The 21,500-nt window shown below is 40.8% G+C and overlaps 1 protein-coding gene across 13 annotated transcripts in view; it reads left to right on the top strand.

Annotated features, from left to right (window-relative positions):
• Nucleotides 1–21,500, top strand: part of adgrl2b.1 (adhesion G protein-coupled receptor L2b, tandem duplicate 1) — a 95,464-nt gene that overhangs the window by 52,195 nt on the left and 21,769 nt on the right. For 11 of the 13 annotated variants that reach the window (XM_074651484.1, XM_074651481.1, XM_074651479.1 and 8 more), the window contains 5 exons: nt 9,485–9,781; nt 11,612–11,712; nt 13,728–13,913; nt 16,491–16,529; nt 20,756–20,939. In XM_074651484.1, the coding sequence (XP_074507585.1) occupies nt 9,485–9,781; nt 11,612–11,712; nt 13,728–13,913; nt 16,491–16,529; nt 20,756–20,939 (807 nt within the window). The remainder of the gene's footprint in view (nt 1–9,484; nt 9,782–11,611; nt 11,713–13,727; nt 13,914–16,490; nt 16,530–20,755; nt 20,940–21,500) is intronic. The other 2 variants (XM_074651482.1, XM_074651480.1) reach the window with 1 other exon arrangement.

Here is a 21,500-nt window from a genome sequence, read left to right as displayed (position 1 = left end):
TGCATGCCAATAAAAAGCACACCAAAGCGCCCGCCGTTACAAAATTTAAAGGGACACCGGTAATGTATTCCCTGTGATGTGCAAAGGCATTAACTGATTTCAGTCCAGAGAATTTATAAAAAACAATCAGAGGAGCCGGCAATTGCCAAAGAGCTTTTCACACTAACAAGGAAAGAAAGGAGAAAATTAATTTGTATTTGAGGTAGCATTGATCTGAGGCCTTAAAGACGAGAGGCATAAAATGAATGGCTTTGTCCAAAAGGCTTAGCCACTCGGCGTAAACCAGTGAGCACAAGTGGGGCTCTGCTCTGAATTGAAATATCAAGCAAAACCCCTATTTCATATCCTGCATGCCACATGATGGATATCTATCATCGCAAAGCTGTTTGTTTATTTATTTATTTTTTGCTCAGCCATTTTGTGGCTAAACCCAGCTGTGCACCTCGCTGCACTTTAGTATGCTTTTATATCCCTGAATGACGCCTCCAGGTGAGCCGTCAAGACGGAGGACATTTATAGATGTATCATGCACTAAGCCTGTGTTCCACCCTCTGAAGCATGATGTTCAGCAACAGGAATAGAGGCAGAAGTAGTAAAGGAGTCAGGAGATTTGCAAGAGCTCTAATGTTCTGCTTCTCGCTGAGCATGGATCAACACTGGCGAGTTTATGGCAGGAAATTGTTTAAGTGGGCATTATAGGCGTAGACGACAGACAGTTTTGGAGTGTTTTTTGCTCTGAGTGTATTTCCGTCTGCACATATATCTTCCTGTCCGCATGCATGTGTCGTTTATTGTGAGTGAGCCACCTTCGTCTGTCACAGACCGTCTAGTTGTGACTGCGCTATGTCTGCTGCTCCACACTATTCAGTTTCAGGCCTCATAAATTACCCCGCACAGACACAGGATATGTCCGGCAGAGCTTTTTCCGTCTACTGCTCTTTAAAGGTCGACTCCATCTGCCTTCTTTTTTTCATTTTTTTTTTTTTTTTAAATGTAAACGCCCACTCAGCCGTTAGCAAAAAGCACTGACGTAGGCTACCAAAGTAAGCTAGTCAATAAGGTTATGATGTAAACGCTAGCACTAGCTGTGTCAACGTTCGCTGTGCTAGTATGCTGGGTTAGTTCGGATTTTTGAAGTGGGGTTGTATGTATACTCCCTTGTTTTGCGAGAAAAAAATGACTGTTTTTGTCAATGGAGTCTGGTGGCTTTGAAGAGAGCGATATAACAGGGCTGTCTGATGGCGAGGTAAAGCGGCTGTGGACGGGAGCAGCAGAAAAACTTATTTTAGCCATTTAAAAAAAATATATATCAGTTTAAGTGTGTGCTATAATAATAATATTTTCACCACTTTAGCGCTCCATCAGACAGTTTTTTTCTACAGGGAACTGAAGCTGTTATATCACTCTCTTCAAATCCACCAGACTCCATTGACAAAAACAGTAATATACCTCGCAGAACACGGGAGTTGCGGGTCTACCGCTGCATCGATCGGCTTGGCTTCCACATCCGAACTAACGTGGCGTCCACACAGCAGTACATTGCTTAGCTGAATTCTGCCTGCTTCTCTAAACTGGGAGCGTGCCGACTGCCATCTAAGTTACTGTAGGTAATACACACTGATTATATGTAGCAACGTCACCATGCAGAGACCAACGTCAGGTCACATGGGAAAACATTTTTGGAAGGGTTTGGGGAAATAGAATTTTGATGCTAAAACAAACATCAACCAAGATTTCAATGTCCGGATTTGAATACGTGGAACACTGCTAGGAAGCTACAGAAATAAAAAACTAACTTTAACACTTGCCCCTTGACAAGTGTCAATAAAACAGTGAGGCCCTGCAACAATCTCTCGACGGCTCGAGTTTTTCATTTAGCATAAACAGACAAGATAAAAACATATTTAAGTGTTGGATAAAAAACTGCAGATGAATTGTCTGGCCCTTTACCTTCCATGCCAAGCTATGTGCTCCCGTCAAGTAAGCTCCGATGAAGCAGAACAGCATGAGCGCATATAAACAACCTAATGTAAAATTCATGTCTTCTGGGACTTGTTTCTCTGTCATTAATTACCAGCACTGGCTCTAGGTAAAGAGGCAAAAAGACCAACTGTAGCTCACACACAGTTCTTATCCTCTGAGTCTTGTTATTGAGTCAGGGTTAAATGAACAATGAATAAAGATATATGAAGACCCACACACGCTGAGTCACACCATGTCTTACTTATTGTGGTACTAAAGGGGCACTGTCGGCGTTGCAACATACCTATTGGTTTGGTTAAAGCAGGACATTTTGGGAATTACATTTATTCGCTTTCTGGGGGAGAGTTAAATGAGAGGATCAATACCACTCTCATGTCTGTACAGTAAATATGAAGCTACAACCAGCAGCCAGAACCTAAAGCTCATTAATTAACAGTGTTGAACAATGTCGCATCATTTAGTAATGTGTTACATTAATGTGTGATTACATTACAGTTACCAGCAACCCTCCTTTACTTTGACAATAAAGGGCTCAGCCTGTTCACTGTTTTTTTTGGTGGGATGATATTTGCCTGGTCTCTTCCAGTGTCACTGCCACTCTCAGTAACTTCAAAGCTGTCTAATTTGCACGTTGTATGCTTTAGATGACATGCTAACGTTCACCACTGCTGCATTAGTGATGTCACGTGCTGTGGCAAGGCTTCGGAGAGTGTGTCGAGTCGGTTTTCTGTGAAGTGTATATCGAGTCTTGTATCTTTTAGACCAATGACGTCATTGATGACACCCAAAGCCGAAACACAGTTGAGAAATTATTGCTCCTGAATAAAAACAAATAGTCTCCCCTCTACATCATTGTCCTAGTTACACAAGCACATTCCCTGCCCACCGCCCGGTTAAACCACTGACGTAATTATTATACTATGATACAATTATTGATTTACATACATTTGATGCATTACTCACAAGAGAATAAAAGTTTATGTTATGTTTATTTATGTTATACAATCATAATATACTTATAAATAATTAATGATAATATAAAATGGATACTATATTGATATAAATGTACTACATGGAAATGTATTTTTTTCATTGTAGATAGTCATTATTCCCAAGACTTTACTGGCGCAACATACATTAGTCTATCTCACATAAATCACATAGTTGAGATCATCTGTAATATATCTGCCTGTTTTACACTTTTTGACCAACAGGTGATTTTGTGTGCACATGAACCCTTTTGCGAACCAGTTAGCTGGAAAGCCTCACTGCTTCATGAAGCTTAATCTTGCCATCAATAGGCTACCGGTAGTTCTGCATTCAAGAATCAGCTGGTTTTGTTCAGACCACGTTATGTGCAGTCACAAGAGCCAAGGGCGTAGACACACCAACCCGATATCAAAGAACTAGCGGCCGCCTGTTGAGTCGCCTCACGTCGCCTGCGCCAATAAGTTGCATTCGAACACACCTCAAAGACTACAGCCGACGGCCAACTACCACGTACGCTCTGCGCCTCCACACCAGCAGGTGGCGGTAGTCTGTATTCGTCATTCAAAAAGGAAACTGGAAGACTGAGGACTGCAGATATACAAGCCGTTGTTATGATACGTACATGAAACTAAGCGGCGTCTACTGACTATTTTGACACTACTCTCACTCACCACTTGGGTTCATTCCAGATCAGTCTCGTGCATTGATTCATTTAAGCTGAACCGCCAATCAAAGTGATTTCTCTCACCGACGAGATCCGCTGCCGATTCAGCATGTTGAATTAGCAGAAAAACTCAGACACGGGCAGACTAGAGTCAACGGTGCGGGACACACCGAAAAAATTAGGCAGACAGACGCTGAGCGACGGCCCCAAACTGTCCGACAGCCGACCGTCGGCTTGGTGTGTCAGGGCCTTTAACAGTTAAGATGCTTGTTAAACCACAATGCCTCGTTTTCTGTTTCTACACATATTAAATACAGAATGCAGTAGCGAGTAACTAATTACTTTTGCTGTCGAGTAATACGTTTTTCAATGAGTAACATGTAATGAGTAACTGATTTTCAAGCAAATTGCCCAACAATGTTAATTAACACGTTACATCTAGTTTGGTTAATCTGTCCAAAATATGTAGTGTGACAACGACAATTCACTGATTTACTGGGGGTTAATAAGTGCTGTATGTTTTCTTAGCTCTGAGCTGTTGCCAGGCAACTAGCGGAGACGCCAGGAAGTTACTGTGCTTGGCCAGGAAATAGTCCGGCACATGGCTCACCATAAAACGGCGAATTTTACACTTTTTGTACAGATTAAACAAACAAGATATAACATGTTAGTCTGTGAGCTTCAGAGGTGCTGATAGTTGGATTATGTTTTTTGGAAAAACCTGTTTCCAGTCTTTATGCTTAGATAAGCCGACTACCTGCTGGCTATAACCTTATATTTACCGTGAGCTATTCTTGTTCTTTCATTTGGTCATGTTCACAGTATGATGAAAAGAAAAAAAAAAACCTGTTACAGCTGTTTTTTTCTTTTTCATTTGGACCGACAATAGGAAGTTTTCTCACCATTTCATATGGTTTAGAAAAATATGCAGCTGAAACAGGTGCTTTTCAGTTCAAGGACGGCTAACTTCCAAGGGAAAGAAAGGGGACTGTAGTATGCATTGATTGATTCTCAGCCGGTAGTGCAAACAGACCCTGCTAAAGTAGAGCTGATTTTTTTAACTGAGCGCTGCCTCTTTGATATTTCCTTCCAACTATATGTGTCTATTTGTCATTGTACTTGGAGGATTAGCCTTGTAAGTGATTCATCTTAAAAATTTAAACCAATTGGAAACAGCTTGATTTGCCTGCGAGTTGTCATCACTCTTCGCTAATAGCAGGTATTAGGCGGCTTATGATCCATTTATCCTGGCGTTCGTATGGACATGTAGATCATTTTTCCTGCTCTGACTGTATGTGTGTAATTTGAGATAAAAAAAATGCTCTTTTAGTGCAGCGGTGTATGCTGCAAAAGCAAGGACAAACACAATATGTAGACCTCTGATCATCTGATTATGGTTTAATATTTTTTGTCATCTTCCCCACGGGTACGTAAATGACTCTGGGGGCCTATAAGTGATAAAACTAATTCTGCTTCATCTCTTCATGTCTTGATTGATGATCTTGCATAATGGTTTTCCATCCTTTTAGCTCAGTTTTAATTTACACACTCTGGTTTAGACTCCGCTGACAGCCATTTGTCAAAGTGTTCAATCTCCAACTCTTCCATTATTTACAAGAGGTATTATTCAGCATATGGCAACAATATGCCTTTGGTGTCAGATTGCCCATAAAGAGTGACTTCACTGCCTCTTGAGAGAAATGGCAGCTAATTGGTGCAGCCCTCTCTTGGTTGAGTGCTACCAGAGGACACAAGGCTCTTACTGGAGGGGAATGTGCTCCTCGCAATCAAAAGAAAATTGTAGAGCGCATGGTGGTGCAGAGACATCAAAATAAGCCCACAAAAGCTGCGACATCTGATAAGCACATTACTTGAAAATAAATATGTTGTTTATTTGATGTTCTCGATGTCCTTCATAATCACACTCTGATAACCCAAGACATGCTGGCTGTAAATAGCCACAAAGATCGTATCTCGTCTTTGATTAAAAAAATCACTCAGTCGACATCTGAGTGCTCTTCCTAATTAAAGCGATATGATTTCATGATTCTGCCTGAAAGAGTGAACATGAGAGACACAAGGACCAAGTGTCTAGTAGCATGAAATAACTCAGAAATATATTTACTTGTGGGAAAAAAACAACAGAATTTTTCAGGAAACTAAAATACAATATGCTAATAGGATATATAATGTTCATTAGGTTGTATCTCCATTGGATTTTGTGAGTGATTAAGGGGATTAGGGCTGCAGCTAAAAATTATTTTCATTTTAGTTTTTTCTCAATCAATAGATTCATCTTTTGGGTCTCTAAAATGTCAAAAAATAATGAAAAATTAACATCACAAAACCACAGAAATTCAAGGTGATGTCTTCAAATTGGTTATTTTATCTGATCAACAGTCTGAAAACCCAAAGATTAAATTTACAATGAAATAAAAGGAAAAAAGCAGAAAGAATTCTCTCTATAGAACCGGAGAATGTTTGGTATTTTTTCTTGAAAGATGATAGTCATCGTCCTCATGAAGCAGATCAGCATTCTGTTAAACTCTTAATACATAATAGTTTATGATGTTTTACTTTAATCTTTAATATTCAGTGTTATAATATACCTAAGATTTGAAATCGAAGTAATCAGAGGCTTTAAACTCACTTTTTAAACAAAAATACAAAAGAATCTCTGGCTTCAGCTTCTAGTCTGGTTCAAAATGTGAATATTAACTGGTTTTCTCTGCCTTCAATGTACGGTTGTAACGGTATGAGATTTTCACAGTACAATTTCACAGTATCCTGGTATTACACTATTAGTATTATCAGTAGTAGTGTTATTATGAGTAGTAGTAGTAGTATCAGTTACAATGACCTTTAAACGAATAAGAACAGAATTATAATATACTTAATTATAAACCTGATTAATAAATAGCTTGTAACTATAATATGCTATATAACTAAAGTTACATGTTAGTTTACATGTTAGCAGCACTATAGTATGTAATTAACTACTAAAAGGAAAATAACATCAGTTGAGAGCTTTTAAAATAATGTCCTCCTATGTTTAATAGCAATTAACATACACTGTGCATGACAGCACAGCAAGACTGCTCCTCTTTGTACCTTTAACACACATGCACACACACACACACACACGCACGCACGCACGCGCACACACGCACACACTTATGTTTTTCAATACCGTAGATATGCAAATGTACACAGTATGATAACTGTTTAATAATACATTATATTGCAAGATGTTTTGCTTTCATCTTTAATATTCAGTGTTACATACCTAAGATTTGAAGTCAAACTTAGCAGGGGCTCACTTTTTTTAAACAAAAATACCAAAAAATCACTGGTTACAGCTTTCACTGTGGTTCAAAATGTCAATATTATCTGTTTTTTTTTTGTCTTCAGTGATAGTAAATTGAATATTTTTGTGGGGTTTGCATTGTTGGTGAATTTGAAGACGATTTTGTGTAAAATGTCCACCATTTAACATCAATTTATGAAGATATCAAATGGTGGACATTTGACACAATTTTGTGACATGCTATTATCTGTATCTGTAACCGCTTATCCTACTCAGAGTCACGGGGGGGCTGGAGCCGATCCCAGCTCACTTTGGGTGGTGGCAGAGTACACCCTGGACATGTTATAGACTAAATGACTAATCAAGAAAATAATAATCAGATTGATCGATAATAAAAATAGTAATTAGTTGCAGCCCTAACATGTAGATGTAGACAAATACCTTGCACTTAATATTCCCAGTTGTTTGCATCATCTCTGAATAGATTGAATCACTAATGATATTATTAAAAAGCATTTGCAGAGATAACAAATTAACATTATGCCTAGACCGAACAAACTCTGTCTCCGTACTGTGTGATAATTTGTGATGTAGTGTGGGTGTTAGAGAACTTTAGACTTATGAGGTGGAGCAATATGGTCTCTGGAGCAGGTTAATCAGGTGATACTAGCAAGCTGTTACAGGAAAATGCATATTAGGGCTAATATCAGCCGGTGGAAAAGCAGAAGTTTGCTCAGGTATGGAGAGGTTTAATATCCTCAAAACCCAATTACACTTGCCCTTGTATTGCATTATATGCGTATATTGAATCAACGGAGTCCGCCTATAAATCATCTCAATTTCCTGAGACAATCAAAGATCTTCCCTGGCAGTACATATATTTGAAATATTATTTATTTTTTCCCACCCTTTTCTTAAACTAAGTGAGTTATTTGTCCGGTTAGGAAAAAATAAAATATTTTTTTTATCAAATTTACTTCAGTGCACTTTATACATCTTCCAAAAAAAAGTAAAATGTAGAAGACTATGGCGATCCTGTTTCCCAGTAAGAAATATAACAAGACATTTCTAATCATCTGAGGTCCTTTTCGCACTTTCTCTTGTTTCCCTGGAGTTATTGTGAACACCTTCATAGCTGTGGGTGCCAACCAAAGACTTCCTGATCGTCTGCGCTTGTTAACCACACATGTCAGCTGTTACTTCTGCAGCCATGCTGGCCGGGCCAACCTGTGAATGTGTGGGTGACAGACACACAATGACTGAATGAGTGTAAGGTAATTAGCCAGGGCTCCTGCCAGCGGAAAAGGTCACTGAGTAAAATGTCACAACTCAGCCAACACAGTAGGCTGGTTTAGGGGGTTATTTTCTTATGGTGAGTATCACAGGAACATTGTTCCCTCCCTGCTGTGGCCTCCTGACCACGACGCCAGATATCAGCTTTGTAATAAACTCAGATATTTCACTGGACTGAAAAAGCAAAGATTCCCCTGACTGGCTGATTAGTGTGAAACGTGAAATGTGGGCTTTGTCACCGCTCTCTCTCAGGAAATGGAGATATGTGTCTGATGATGGAGTGTCAGATAGCATGATATTGCATTTTCCCAGCAGCACCCAGGGAACGTGAAGACAACACTATAGTGCCTTTCACAACGGCAGACCTCATTGTGGGAAGCTGCTTTTATCTCTAAATACAATCCGGTGGTTGTGGGTAAAAAATGTATGATAATTCATAGAGGAGAGTAGTATATCCGTGTATATACACATGCACATACACACAAACACTCACTGTGTTTTCTCTTTTATTCATATTGGCTATTCATACCATATAAAATGTATAGATTTCCTATTTCTGTTCTCATTTCCTAGTTATCTCCAGGCTCTTTGCAGCAGCTATCCATCTGCGCGCACGCAGTGGTTTTTAAGCAGGAACACACCTGAGCAACGGAGCAAACACAAGTGCACTCGCACACGTGCATGTGCGCATTCACACATGGATTTGCTTCGCAGGGTAGGCGTGGATTGAATACAGTGGAATCGCATTATTGCTGATGTATGTTTTTGGCTCGGAGCAGTGCAGTTCTCCTTCCGCACACCAGCTTTATCAAAGTGTGAGAGATGAACTAGGCAGGAAAAAAAGTAAAATGCAGACAGGCTTTGTCTTCATTGTTGACATTTAATCAGCCCTAGGTACTGAGTCTGTCAGGAGGAAATCACTGCTTTGTCAAAGGATGCCCCACCAACTGCTTGTCTTATTCATGGGCTTAAGTAAACTAAAAATAGCTAGAGATAGATGTGTCGTGTTGACATGTTTGCCTTGATTTTGTTTAGTGAAGGAGCAGCAAAGAGGTGGAGTTACGAGGGAAAACTGCATAAAGCTTTTTATTTCCAGGAATTATGGGCAGCAGTAACTCCAGCAATACCAATAAGCCACGGGACTCCAAACAGTTGCAGTTCCCCCACTGCTAGAAACGATGGGAGTTCAAGCCAAGGACATTTATGGCTCCAGCTCTAACAGCTTCGCTCTTCTTCTCTCACTCTAGTGCCAACCAGTGAAGACTTTTCGGTCTCATCATCCATGCCCAGGACGACAGTCGTCTCAACCACCGCTGTGTCCACTTTGAAGGGGCAGGGCGACACCACTGCAGCAGGAGCAGATCCGAGAGATGGGAGGGACCCGTTTGAGGACAATCATGCCTCGGGTACAGCGGAGCCTACCGTCCCCGAGCTGCCGCCAACGCCCAGACGCTTCTGTGAGGCGACCAGGAGGAGAGCCATCGACTGGCCCCAGACCCACACTGGAACCTCTGTGGAGAGGCCCTGCCCCAAAGGGACCAGAGGTAGGCCCACTGTCTATATGTTAGTTTTTGATACATACCGATGTTTAACTATATGTCAAATTTTCTTAAATTTAGGTACAGTGTGTAGAATTTGGCGGCATCTAGTGGTGCGGTTGGAGATTGCAACCAACCAAGTTCCCATCCGCTCACTCCTCCCTTTCCAAAACCGTGGTAATGCTGTTCGCCTTACTCAGAGGCCATCCTTACCATAGTAACACCGCAGTTTCACAAGTGTGTCGGAGAATTGCGGTGGTAATGTAAAATCGTAAAAAGGCTCTCGCTAGAGCCAGTGTTTGGTCTGTCCGTTCTGGGCTACTATAGAGACATGGCGGAGCAACACGGCGGCTCATTCTAAGCTAACGAAAACAGGACGATTCTTAGATTTAGGTGATTATACACTAATGAAAACATAGCTATGAATATTATATTCCATTTCTGCTATTAAAGATCCCCTGAAATGTTCCACACTGTTCCTTTAATATTTATATATTTTTTTGCACCCACTGTTCTGCCTGCAGGATGTTAACGCAGGACATCCGTGGACTGCGAATATCATTGTGGTCATTTTCAAAAATAGTGCCGTGTCATAAAAATAATCCAGATACAAACGTGTTTCCAAGGACACAGAAATGCAATAGTATATGATTCTATAAACATGTACATGTATTTCTGCTATTCTTAATCACTCTGATCGTTCACTACTACTACAACTCTGTAGGAGGTAAACAGGGACAGTTGTTTTGCCTTTTCCATTAACAATCAGATAGAGTCTGAGAATCACACTTACAGCATACAAATGAATCAGGAACAAAGCTTCAAAGATCCTGCCAAAATCTGTTAAAACAGCCCTGCCACTTGATTTGTGCATATTTAGTTAGTTGATGCGCTATTTCCATCTTTGCCTCCATGTACGGAGAGTCTGTGACATTTCAGCTCGGGGGCATGTCAAATTTAAAAATATAATATAGCATGATTAGAGCCTGCCACTTTTCCGAAAATTGGTAACATTGCTCCTGTTTGTGTGTAATTTTGAAACCCATTTCTTTTTGAGACGAGAGTGCACGGAGAGAGAAAAAAATGCTCTTGCCCATTTCCCCTCCCCTAACGGAGCACAGAAACCAATGAAGATGATGGACAGTATTTGTGAAGTTATGAAATAGAAAGCGCTACCAATGTCTAGTTATTGTCTTAATTACATCCAGACAGTATATTTTCAGTTGTTTCTCTTGTTAAAATCGCTTCTATAAGCGTAGGAAGACAGCAGTAAGGGGAACATTATGCTGTTATACCAGTACAGTTGACACACACAGGAATCTTTTACAAGTTACCTTAACACCTCATCACAGAGACTGACAGAGCTGTCAAAATATAAAGCAAGGCTATTGGAAGATGAAAGCCAGAAAGAGACAATGTTTTGACTGTGGGGTGAAAAGGGATCGAGTCTTGGATTACATGCAGTATGTTGTCGCTGTTGTCAGTGAAGTGACATTCATTAGGAGCATTTTTTATTTAGACATGTATAGCATATACAATGTTTACTATTCTAAAATGTTTACAGGTAATAACAAAACATTGTTTTTTTCTGTCAGTTTTGTCCAAGCTATGTAGGAACCTGATAATGTTTTAGTATGCCTTCTATATTTTTTTGTTTGTGTGTAGACCGTACAAAGCTTGCAGCCTTTCAAATTGTTTGGAAGTGGTTGTTCCTGGCCAAGCAGTTAGTTTCCTGCACCAGAGAGTCTGTGTGAATGAGGGATCAGCAGGGGAAACTGTATCCGAGCAAGGTTTTGGCTTCCCTCCAACTGTTGTGTTTATTCTGTGGTACTGCAGGCATCGCCTCCTTCCTCTGCACTGTGGCAGGGAGCTGGTGCTCCAAAGGCCCGGACCTCAGCAACTGCACCTCCCACTGGGTGACTCAAGTGGCACAAAAGGTAAAACAGGAATGTGTCAATCACAAAATATAGTAGCAAACAAACACGTTACGCACCTCAAATCAAACCTCTAGTAGCAATTTTTTGACCCCTTGCTTTGCTTGGGTTATTTTTCTCCTACCAGCAGAGAAGTGGTCAAGGATAAATATCATGAAAATATGTTTCCCTCCCCTCCCACCCCCCCAAGTGTAGCTATAATACAGTGGGTTGGCAGAAATAAATGAGCTATCAGGAGTAAATACCAAGTTCTGCAGTCAGTTACTGAGAATCAAAGAGCCAGAGCGTCTTTCTTCACTGACTCTTCTGCTTTGATGTCCAACAGTCATGCAGGTAGAAATCTAATGGAGACACACAGATAACAGTTTCAGTAGCCTGAACGGACTGTGATGCAACACAAACACACACAACGTATTGCATTCTAAAGGAAGAGATTTCTGTTGACCTGAAAAATACCACCCGAGGTTCAGAGAGGGTTTCTGGGTGCTGGCAGTGGGCGTTTTGGGAAAATCAGACGTGACCAACTGAACAACTGTGCCCCATTTTCATACTACACAACTGATTATACACAGGGTTTTAGTATACTATAGAAAAAGTTAGTAAATCAGCTTGATGTTTGACACTAGGGCTGCAACCAACGATTAATTTCATTGTCGATTAAGAGCTTTTGATTATTTCTTGATTAACTGATTAGTTGTTTGGTCTATAAAACGTCAGAAAATGGTGAAAAATGTCGATCAGTGTTTCAGATTTTCAGTTTACTGTCATAGATGAGTAAAGAAACCAGAAAATATTCACATTTAAGAAGCTGGAATCAGAGAATTTTTGTTTCTTTAAAAAATTACTGAAAGCGATAAATCGATTATCAAAATAGTTGCCGATTAATTTAATAGTTGACAATTAATTAATAATTGTTGCAGCTCTAGTTGACACTGTTGTCATATGGAAGCTACTCATAGATGCAGAACATTAAAATAAATGAAATATACAATAATAATAATTTATTCTTTGGAAACACATTTATGCTGCATCCATGGCATGTTGCCGCAGTGGGAAAACTTCACGTTATTCCAATTTAGGAAATCTCAGCTATTATTCCAAGATGGGTTACACCAATTGCTTGCCTTGTCACACGAGAAATAGGAGCCGTAGTTTTTATTTCTACATATTTGCTCATTAACAAGTGAAAGCACATACAAAAGGCGTATAATTGGCTGAATTGATTGTATTAGCATTGAAATTTATGTAGATGTAATTGCCGACGCTGGTGGTTTTGCAGCCATTATGCCAACGGTTTGTTGACACTTCTGTAGTTCTTTTCGCCAAGTGGGAGATATCACAGCTGTCAGACATGTCTGATGCATCTGACTCTGAATTAGACCTTGGAATCTGAATGGTATGCATGTTGTTCCCACTCAGTCACTCGTAATAATGGCCTGTATGATATGACATGAACGCTGCATTAGCTTTCTCTTTGTGAAGCTTAATTGGCAGTGCAGACCCAAAGTCACGTTTTGATTGATGTGTGTGTGCATATATTGCTTCATTTCCTCTTAATACAAAATGGAAAAGTAAATTGATTTCTCAATGCAAAAGCATCATACCGTGAAGATCAGTATGTAGTATATACCGTACGTAATGAGTATGCAGTATAAAATTGGGTCACAGCTCAGTTAAGGCAGGTTGGGGACGTAGAAGACTTAATACACAACATAACTGCTGGAATCCACTGATCACAGATGAAAACATAAACACTGACAGCTTATCATTGTCCTAGAGTGTTTTTCTTTGCTCAGCTTGTGTGTTACAGTTATGCTATTATGTTCCCTGCTAAACATGCAATCCCTGTATTCATTCTGCACACAATTACTGTCTTTCCCTCTGAACAAGCAATGTTTCAACTAGGGATTATGACTCTGAGGTGTATGTGGGATACATTATTTCAGCTTCAGCTTGCAGAACCATCCCAGACCTGCTTCGCTGACATTCCCCCACATTTTCCTCATTGCTGTTTTTAGATCCGAAGTGGTGAAAATGCGGCTAATTTAGCCAATGAGCTGGCACGCCACACACAGGGCCCGGTGTTCGCCGGAGACGTCAGTTCCTCGGTGCGCCTGATGGAGCAGCTCGTGGACATCCTGGACGCTCAGCTGCAGGAGCTCAGGCCCAGCGAGAAGGACTCAGCTGGACGCAGCTTCAACAAGGTACTGTGAGATTCCTGTCTAGCTGTAACTTTGTGCCCCTTTTGCCCCAACTCTGTGTCAGCATGACTCAGGATATTCATTAGCGGGACACCTAGCAATACACACAAACACACACAGTCTCAGGTGAGGGGGCTAGTGAGGCAGGTCTAGCCCTGAGGGGAAGCTCATTCCTCTACAGCTCCCTGGTAATTACCGGCTTTGGAAACACAGGCTCACCTGGCAGTTCTTAAAGGAGCTAATGGCCACGAGCCCCCCACCAACACAAAGAATCACTCTTCAGTGCTGACAAGGGTGGAACTGCTCTCTCCTGGAGCTTCTGCAGGCACTCGTCAAGAAAAGAGTAGGCCCAAGACGTACCTACCTCTCTCTCAGCTGCAGGCAGTCCCATGCAGAGATGAGTGACAGTTTGAAAAATGACATTGTTATTCAGACTTTCTAGGCAGCAGTTGCTCTGTAAACAAGGTTATTTGCACCAAAATGACGCCCGTTGTTTGTGCCTTTATGTTCAAGACAGCTACATCGCTATTACGCATTTGAAGATAAGGGCTTACAGGTTTCTCACTGAGTTGCACACCACAAAAACAACTGCGTATGATTGGCTGATGACAAGCAACAATGACAGAAGTTAACCTTTTCCACTCCACCCCTCTTTACCAGAGCCCCATTCTTGTTTCCTTTAGGGGGGTACAGAGGGTCTTTAGGGGGAGATAGCATGTCAGCAGTAGATGCCACATAGACGTGGTGTACATCATCTGAGAGCTGGGAACCTGAAGATTAATTTGAGATGCAGCTCAGCACTGTGTCAAGTTTTTCTAGTCATAAATCAGAAAGAAACATGAATTAATTAATTAAAATAAATAGTGAAAGTGTATAAAGGTTTAGAACAGTATGATGGAAGTATATGATGGCCATTCCCATGAACTATTATATCTCATACGTTGTTGCAGCAATTTTTGGGTTGATACCAGTTGTGTTGTAATATTTTTTTACCACACAAGAATTGATTAAAATGATCAATAATCCATCCAAATTACAACACCAAGTCACCAAGACCTCAAGGAACACCATAGAAAAAGCCATGCTGTGATTTGGTATCAAAAACTTTCAACATTTTGAGATTTCTGCAAGAATTGCATTTTGTCGCTGATTGGATGACGATCACTTCTGTTCTGGAAACTGCTCAGAAACCCCCTTATTGTCAATCTACTTAGGAAAGCTATCCATCCTCTTAATGCCCTAGGTCTGTTGTTTGTAGCTGCAAAGTTTCACGAGGCTATGATTATCCTAGAGGTCACAAACGGGCATTTTAAACAGTGACATTTTATAAAGTTTCAAAAAATGGTCTCACTACAATGAAATGCCTTCTGTGGGGACTGACATCATCACACATGGATACAATTGAGCTCATTGAATCAACAAGAGTCTCAGCTTTACAGTGATAGCCAATTTATGCAATTCCAAGACTGCTTAGGGACCCCAGTATGCAGAAATAGTCAGATACACTATTTTTAAAAAAGGCAAAAATAACACATTTATACAGCATGTAAAAAACTGCATGGTTTTTGCCCAAAGCTGCATGTGTTTATCATAAAGTGGGCATGTCTGTAAAGGGGAGATTTGTGGGTACCCTTAGAACCCATTTTCGTCCACATATCTTGAGGTCAGAGGTCAAGGGACCCCTTTGAAAATCGACACAAATTTAGCGTAAGTTTGGAGCGTTATTTAGCCTCCTTTCCTGTACCAATAGATTAGTTAGGTTTTCTAGTTTCATGTGACCAGTAGCGTCACTCTAGCTTTACAACTAGCCTGCTACAGCTTCTGAAAGCCAGCAAAGTTGGCCGAGGTTACCTCCTTCCTCTAGGAGTGGAAGTGGAAGAGAAAGGATCATTCCGGTGGTTTTGTTGTCTTTACTAGAAATCCCACACACACGATTTGTATTCAAGGAGCTGAAACACTGATATGGTCCTGTCCATGGCAGCAACCATGTCTTGGTTGAAGAAACATTTTCCTGTGTGTGTTTGCAGGAAGTGTTAAAGATATGGAGATTGTAATCCTGACACAAAGAACATTTTATCTCTTTGTTTTCCAATTCTGTGCGAGAGCTACGGTATGTGATTTTCTACTGTTGGACTCAATTAGGCAGGAGAAGGCGACTTATTTAATGCCTAGATACCAACAAAGGGTTTTAAAAAAGAGCAAGTACTATATCTTTCTCTCCATGTCATGAAATACAAATGACCTCATCCCACATTGTTTATCTCCTCAATGTATTTTAAAGCATCACTAATGGGGAGCATCAGAATCTGGTCTCAGCATTTTTTCCCTCCACACTGCTGTGCATTTCTCATCTCTTCCCCTCACTATTATGTGATCCATATTCATATTTAAAAGCATTTAGAGCTGCCGGATCATTTCAAGGTTGTAGTTTATAGACCTATGTAGTTTATAGTGCCTTTCTCTTCTTTTCATTAATTCTGTAATTTATGGTAAGTGGCATGATTTAATGCTTCCTGTGTTCTTACCACCTCTTTCTACAATCTGTCTTTTGTGCTTGATCCTCTTTGTTGTGTGGAAAAGCTTCAAAAAAGAGAGAAGACATGCAGGGCGTACATGAAGGTATAACTACTACTGCAGGCTTTCCGTGTTGCTTTTGTATCCCCGATCCCTAACGCCTGACCAGCAGCATGCAGCACTGTCTGTCTCTGTGTCCTTGATTGTCTTGTTACAGTTTGTGCCCGGTGACCTGCTGCTTGTACAAGATGTGGCTGCTTCCTCATCTGACTCGGCTGTCTGTTCTCCCGTCATTCTGTCCATCTGAGGATGCCACTGTCAATATCACTCCGTCTTTGTCCCGTCTCCCCCTCCTCTGCGTGCTATCACTTGTACATCTTTCTTTCACTTTTCTCTCTCCTCCTTTTCTTCCTCCCCCACTCTTTCTCTCTCTTGTCGGCTCTTCATACATTGTGTGAATAATTGCCTTCCCACGGCCGTAATTGCACCTCCCTGTCAGCCAGAAGTGTGATCAAAGTGGCAGCGTGCTCAATTTTCACTTGCTTACATTGTACAATTTCTAGTCTCCCTTGTCCCCTTAGCAAAAAAAGAAAGTCTCCTCTCCCGTTGCAGCCGTGTTTTATCTGTGAGATTAATTTCTGAGCCCATTAATATGTTTGTGTTCCATTCTGATTTTGCAGTCTTTCCCCCCAGACATTTTGCTTTTCCTCTGCTGTGCTGTGTGTATATTTCCTCGGGTAGGTTGTGTTGAAAGACAAGGGCATGGTGTAAACACTGGGGAAGAGATGCCTTGCATGGCATAATACAAATGAACAGATTTTGTATTTTCCAGTGGCTCATGGGGCCTCAATATAAGTTTGAGTTGTTTTTACTTGAGGTCTCATTTTACTGAGAGAAAAGGCGATACATTTCCCTCAGCTGATTTAGAGAAGTCTTTGTATTCCTGCTAGCAGCTGTATGGATGGTTATTGTCTTAACACCGAGGCCCACATTGGAAATAAGTGTTACGATTTCATGTGCTAACCTCTGGGTTGACTAAAATAGCCAAGGGTGTTTTTATGTCTGTCTACACCACTTTGGTCCAGACTGAAATATCTCACCAACTGTAGAATGGGTGAGCCATGACATTTTGTAAAGACATTCCTGGTGCCCAGAGGATGAATCCTGACTTTTACTCTAGTGCCACCGTGAGGTTGACATTTGTGGTTTTAAAAGAGTGCTCCACTGATTAGCATTGCTCTTCTTATAGACCCTTTTACAGTTTGCAAACAATGCCCGGATCGATATATTTGCTTCATTTGAGTCTATGCAGAGGTAGAAGGAAGTTCACGCTTTTATTGTTGTAGTCTGAGTAACGTAACTTCATATTCATTCTGTGTCCTTCAACCAAATCAAACAGCGGCCGGCCAAAACAAAAAAGTAGAAAACGGCGGAGGCATTTTAAATCCAAAGTGGTAAACACTACACATACAGTTAAGTATGGAAACACTTTGGGTTTCACACATTGCCAGGAAAAGCAGAGCTAGACATCACGGCTAAAGCTGCATCCTAACTCTGTCATGGACAGTTAACGTTATTGTATTGTGGTAACGTGCGGTCAAGCCAGTCGTCACTCACATATCCGTGGTCAAATTGGCCGATGCTACAACTGTAGAGCACCCATATATTGACATTTATGTTAAATGCATTTAAACGGCCCTGATGGATCTGACCATGGATGTCTAAAGAGAACGCAGATGACGGGAGAGCTAGTGATGGACTTGGCAAAGTTAGCGGGAGTATACTCGTGTGACTAAGTCCGGTTTTCAAAATAAGGTATTGACAAAGGGAACTATATACAAAATACATATATGGAACTAAGATCGATTGGATTATATTCACCAGAAGTATAAAACATTACATGTCCCTTATAAATTAAAAAGAAAATACCACTAATTTGTGATGGAAATGTCTTTATTCTTTGATTTTTGGGTTGCTGGGAAAATAATGTAATAAATAATACCTGAACATCACCAATAAATTTGACATAAGGACATCTCTGATTAAATACAGGCTGAAAATCAAACATTCATACTGTATTAAATTAGATATTTTTCAAAGTAAAAGAAGTGTATGACTTTTTCCCATGGTCTGGCAATAAATCATAATATCGAATCGCAATACTTAAAAATCACAATACACATCGAATCGGCACCCAAGTATCGGGATAGTATCGAATCGAGAGATAGGTGAATTGTCCCAGCCCTAGTAACATTACACCAGCAAGAAATTACAAGCATACAAGTCATTAGATGCTCATAATCTGTTTATTGAGTTTTAAAATGGGCGCTACAAACACAGGCATTTTGATCGTGTCCTCAGTCCAGTGGTAGTCAACACGTTTAACAGTTTGGTGACCTGGTGACTCTTAGCCAAATGTTCTTTATACAACTTATTTCAGATATGCAGTAGGACCCCCCGAGACCTGTAAACAGACTTTGATGTGTAAAACTGCTGCGGTTCCCCTTTAAATAAAATATCTCAACAACTATTGGACGGATTTCCGTAAAATTGAATGCAGACATTCATGTCCCCCTCAGGATGAATTGTAATATCTTTAGTAAAAAGTTTAATTTGTCCAAACTGCAAAATTGATGACTTTCCATCAGCCTCAGCTGGACGCTGTATTTAATGCTAATTAGCAAATCTTAGCGTGCTAACATGCTACACTAATATGGTGAACGCGGTAAACATTACACCTGCCAAATATCAGCATGTTCGCGTGTCACACTTTCGTGTCACCTGTTTATCACCCGCCGTCGCTCTTGAAGTTAGCGCTCTCGTTCGCCGGCCCGTTCGCCGAGCTCATTTAATTTTCTCTCGAGCTACAGCGAGCTATTGGGGATCCTCTGGTAGCACCCCTGTGATTTGTAAAGTGACCTCCAACCAGGCGAGAATTAAAGAGGATTCAGTCCGAACACGGATTTCTTTCTGTGCTACACAAATTAGAGACAGGCGACTTTTTATTCTCCTTTTGGATTTCATGGCTCCTTTGAGGATGGCTCACTGTGGGGGGAGAGGGGGGACCATTTAGTGTCTGTCTGGTTGTAATGGCTCCGACCCTGTAATGGCCACTGCTCTCTCTCTCCTGCACACACACACACACACACACACATACACAGATCGACTTAACTCCCATCATAGTCACAGCTCACAAGCTTTCCAGTTGCCTGCAAGGTCAGGGCCACAGAGATTGATTTCTGTGCGCGGGCCGAGATATAAAGACGCGCTGAGAGCCCTGTGTCTGGATACAGTCATCATCGCTGCGGTTAATATGAGCTCAGTGGTTAAATGTTGCGGTTAATCATATATTGGTGCAGACTTTGGTTGATCCCCTTTCTTGTTATTCCAGGCAAACGGATAATCCTGTCTGTGGTCAATTAGTGTTTTGGATAATCACAGCTGTGACTAATTGGTACAGTGAGCAAGGGCTTGTTGTTGTTAATTACCGTTCTTGTGGTAGGCCTTGCTGTGGTTAATGGCACCTATGGTTAAATTGTCACTCTGATTTATCACGCCAAGGGTTGAGCTGGATTCTTTGTACAACTGTCGACGTCGCGGTCGGCGGTGTCAGGCGGGAGTCATGAACTCTGCCGAGGTCAGAGGAAACTCTTGTTTTATCAACATATGATACTTGTGTGGGTTTTGTGGAATGTTTTGCTGACTTACTGCTTATCAGAACGCAGGAAATGAAAGGATTGCCATTGAAAACAAGCAGAAATGTTCCCCCGTCTTGACTCAAACTGCCACTCTGGACATGGATTTCAGGGATAATGCCCACTTTCCTCCAGGAGAAATAGCGTTCGAGGCCATTATGGTCAGATCCCGTCAGGGAAATAAGACTATTGTTCATGGTGGTAATTGTTCTCTTGGAAAAAATAGCTGCTTAAAATTGAGAAAGCAGTATTGTAGACAGCTTCATCCAGGGAAGGGGAAAAAAACATTTGGTTTGTATTTCCTCTTCCCCTAAAGCATTCTTACATTATTCAAAAACGAAATTGGTCCAGAAGAGGCTTCCTCAGATTAGGCCTACTTTTCGTAAACAGAATATTAAACACATACTGCATTTTTTATCATCATTATTATTTTAGTTACCTTTAACTTGAACCATTGTGTCTTCAATCGGAGTGATCTTGATATTTCAGTGTCAGTTGTCGTTGCTGCTGTCACTGTTGGCCATGCATGCCTTTTTTTTATCATTTGCTGCCCGGTCCCCGCTCTTTGTTATTAAACTGAAGTTACGATGGGGAGGAAACAGCATGCTGACATTTCACTTGTCTCCATGGATACAGGCAATTGTGGACACTGTTGACAACCTCCTGAGGCCGGAAGCTCTGAAATCCTGGAAAGACATGAATTCCACAGAACAAACGCACGCCGCCACGATGCTACTGGATACCCTGGAGGAAGGGGCGTTTGTCCTTGCAGAAAACCTGATTGAGCCGGCAATCGTGAAAGTACCCGCAGAGAATATCAGTAAGTTCCTCTTCGATAACTATAAAACAGACAGAACTACATGTACACATCTCTCAGTCACAATTTATGGTGCTGATGGTTATTTTTTCTTTTTTGGCTCTGCACCACCTCCCAGTACAATTGTTTTAAACTGAGCGGTAAAATTGTCTTCAGGGTGATTTCTTTTTAGCTATTCTCCAAGGAGAATATAATTTAAAATAATAGCCACATCCTGCTGATTCACAATAAAAGATTTGTCTAAAAAAAAAAAAAAAAGCAAATATGTCCTCGCAGGCAGTTTTTTAGCAACATGATCTCATTCATTTAAGTCAGCTTTGTGCAGTGAACTGTCATATTTCTACTCATAGCTCGTTGTTGCTATGGTTATGGTCTCCTACTCACCCTTTTTGTCTTAAACCTCATTGATTTTTAATCTTTTTCTTGCATAGTAAAGTCACCTCATTGAATGTGTGCTGCAAGATGAACTGTTCGGACCTCTGGGGGAAAACAAAGAAACCAATTGAATGGCATTGTTCCATTCACACAGCACTCTATCTGTTCTCTCCGTGCCGTTCCCATTAA

The sequence above is a fragment of the Sebastes fasciatus genome, chromosome 11, assembly GCF_043250625.1.
Source record: "Sebastes fasciatus isolate fSebFas1 chromosome 11, fSebFas1.pri, whole genome shotgun sequence".
Taxonomy (NCBI): Eukaryota; Metazoa; Chordata; class Actinopteri; order Perciformes; family Sebastidae; genus Sebastes; species Sebastes fasciatus.
Note: the sequence above shows the minus strand (reverse complement) of the source record. Positions and strands in the feature narration are given on the sequence as shown.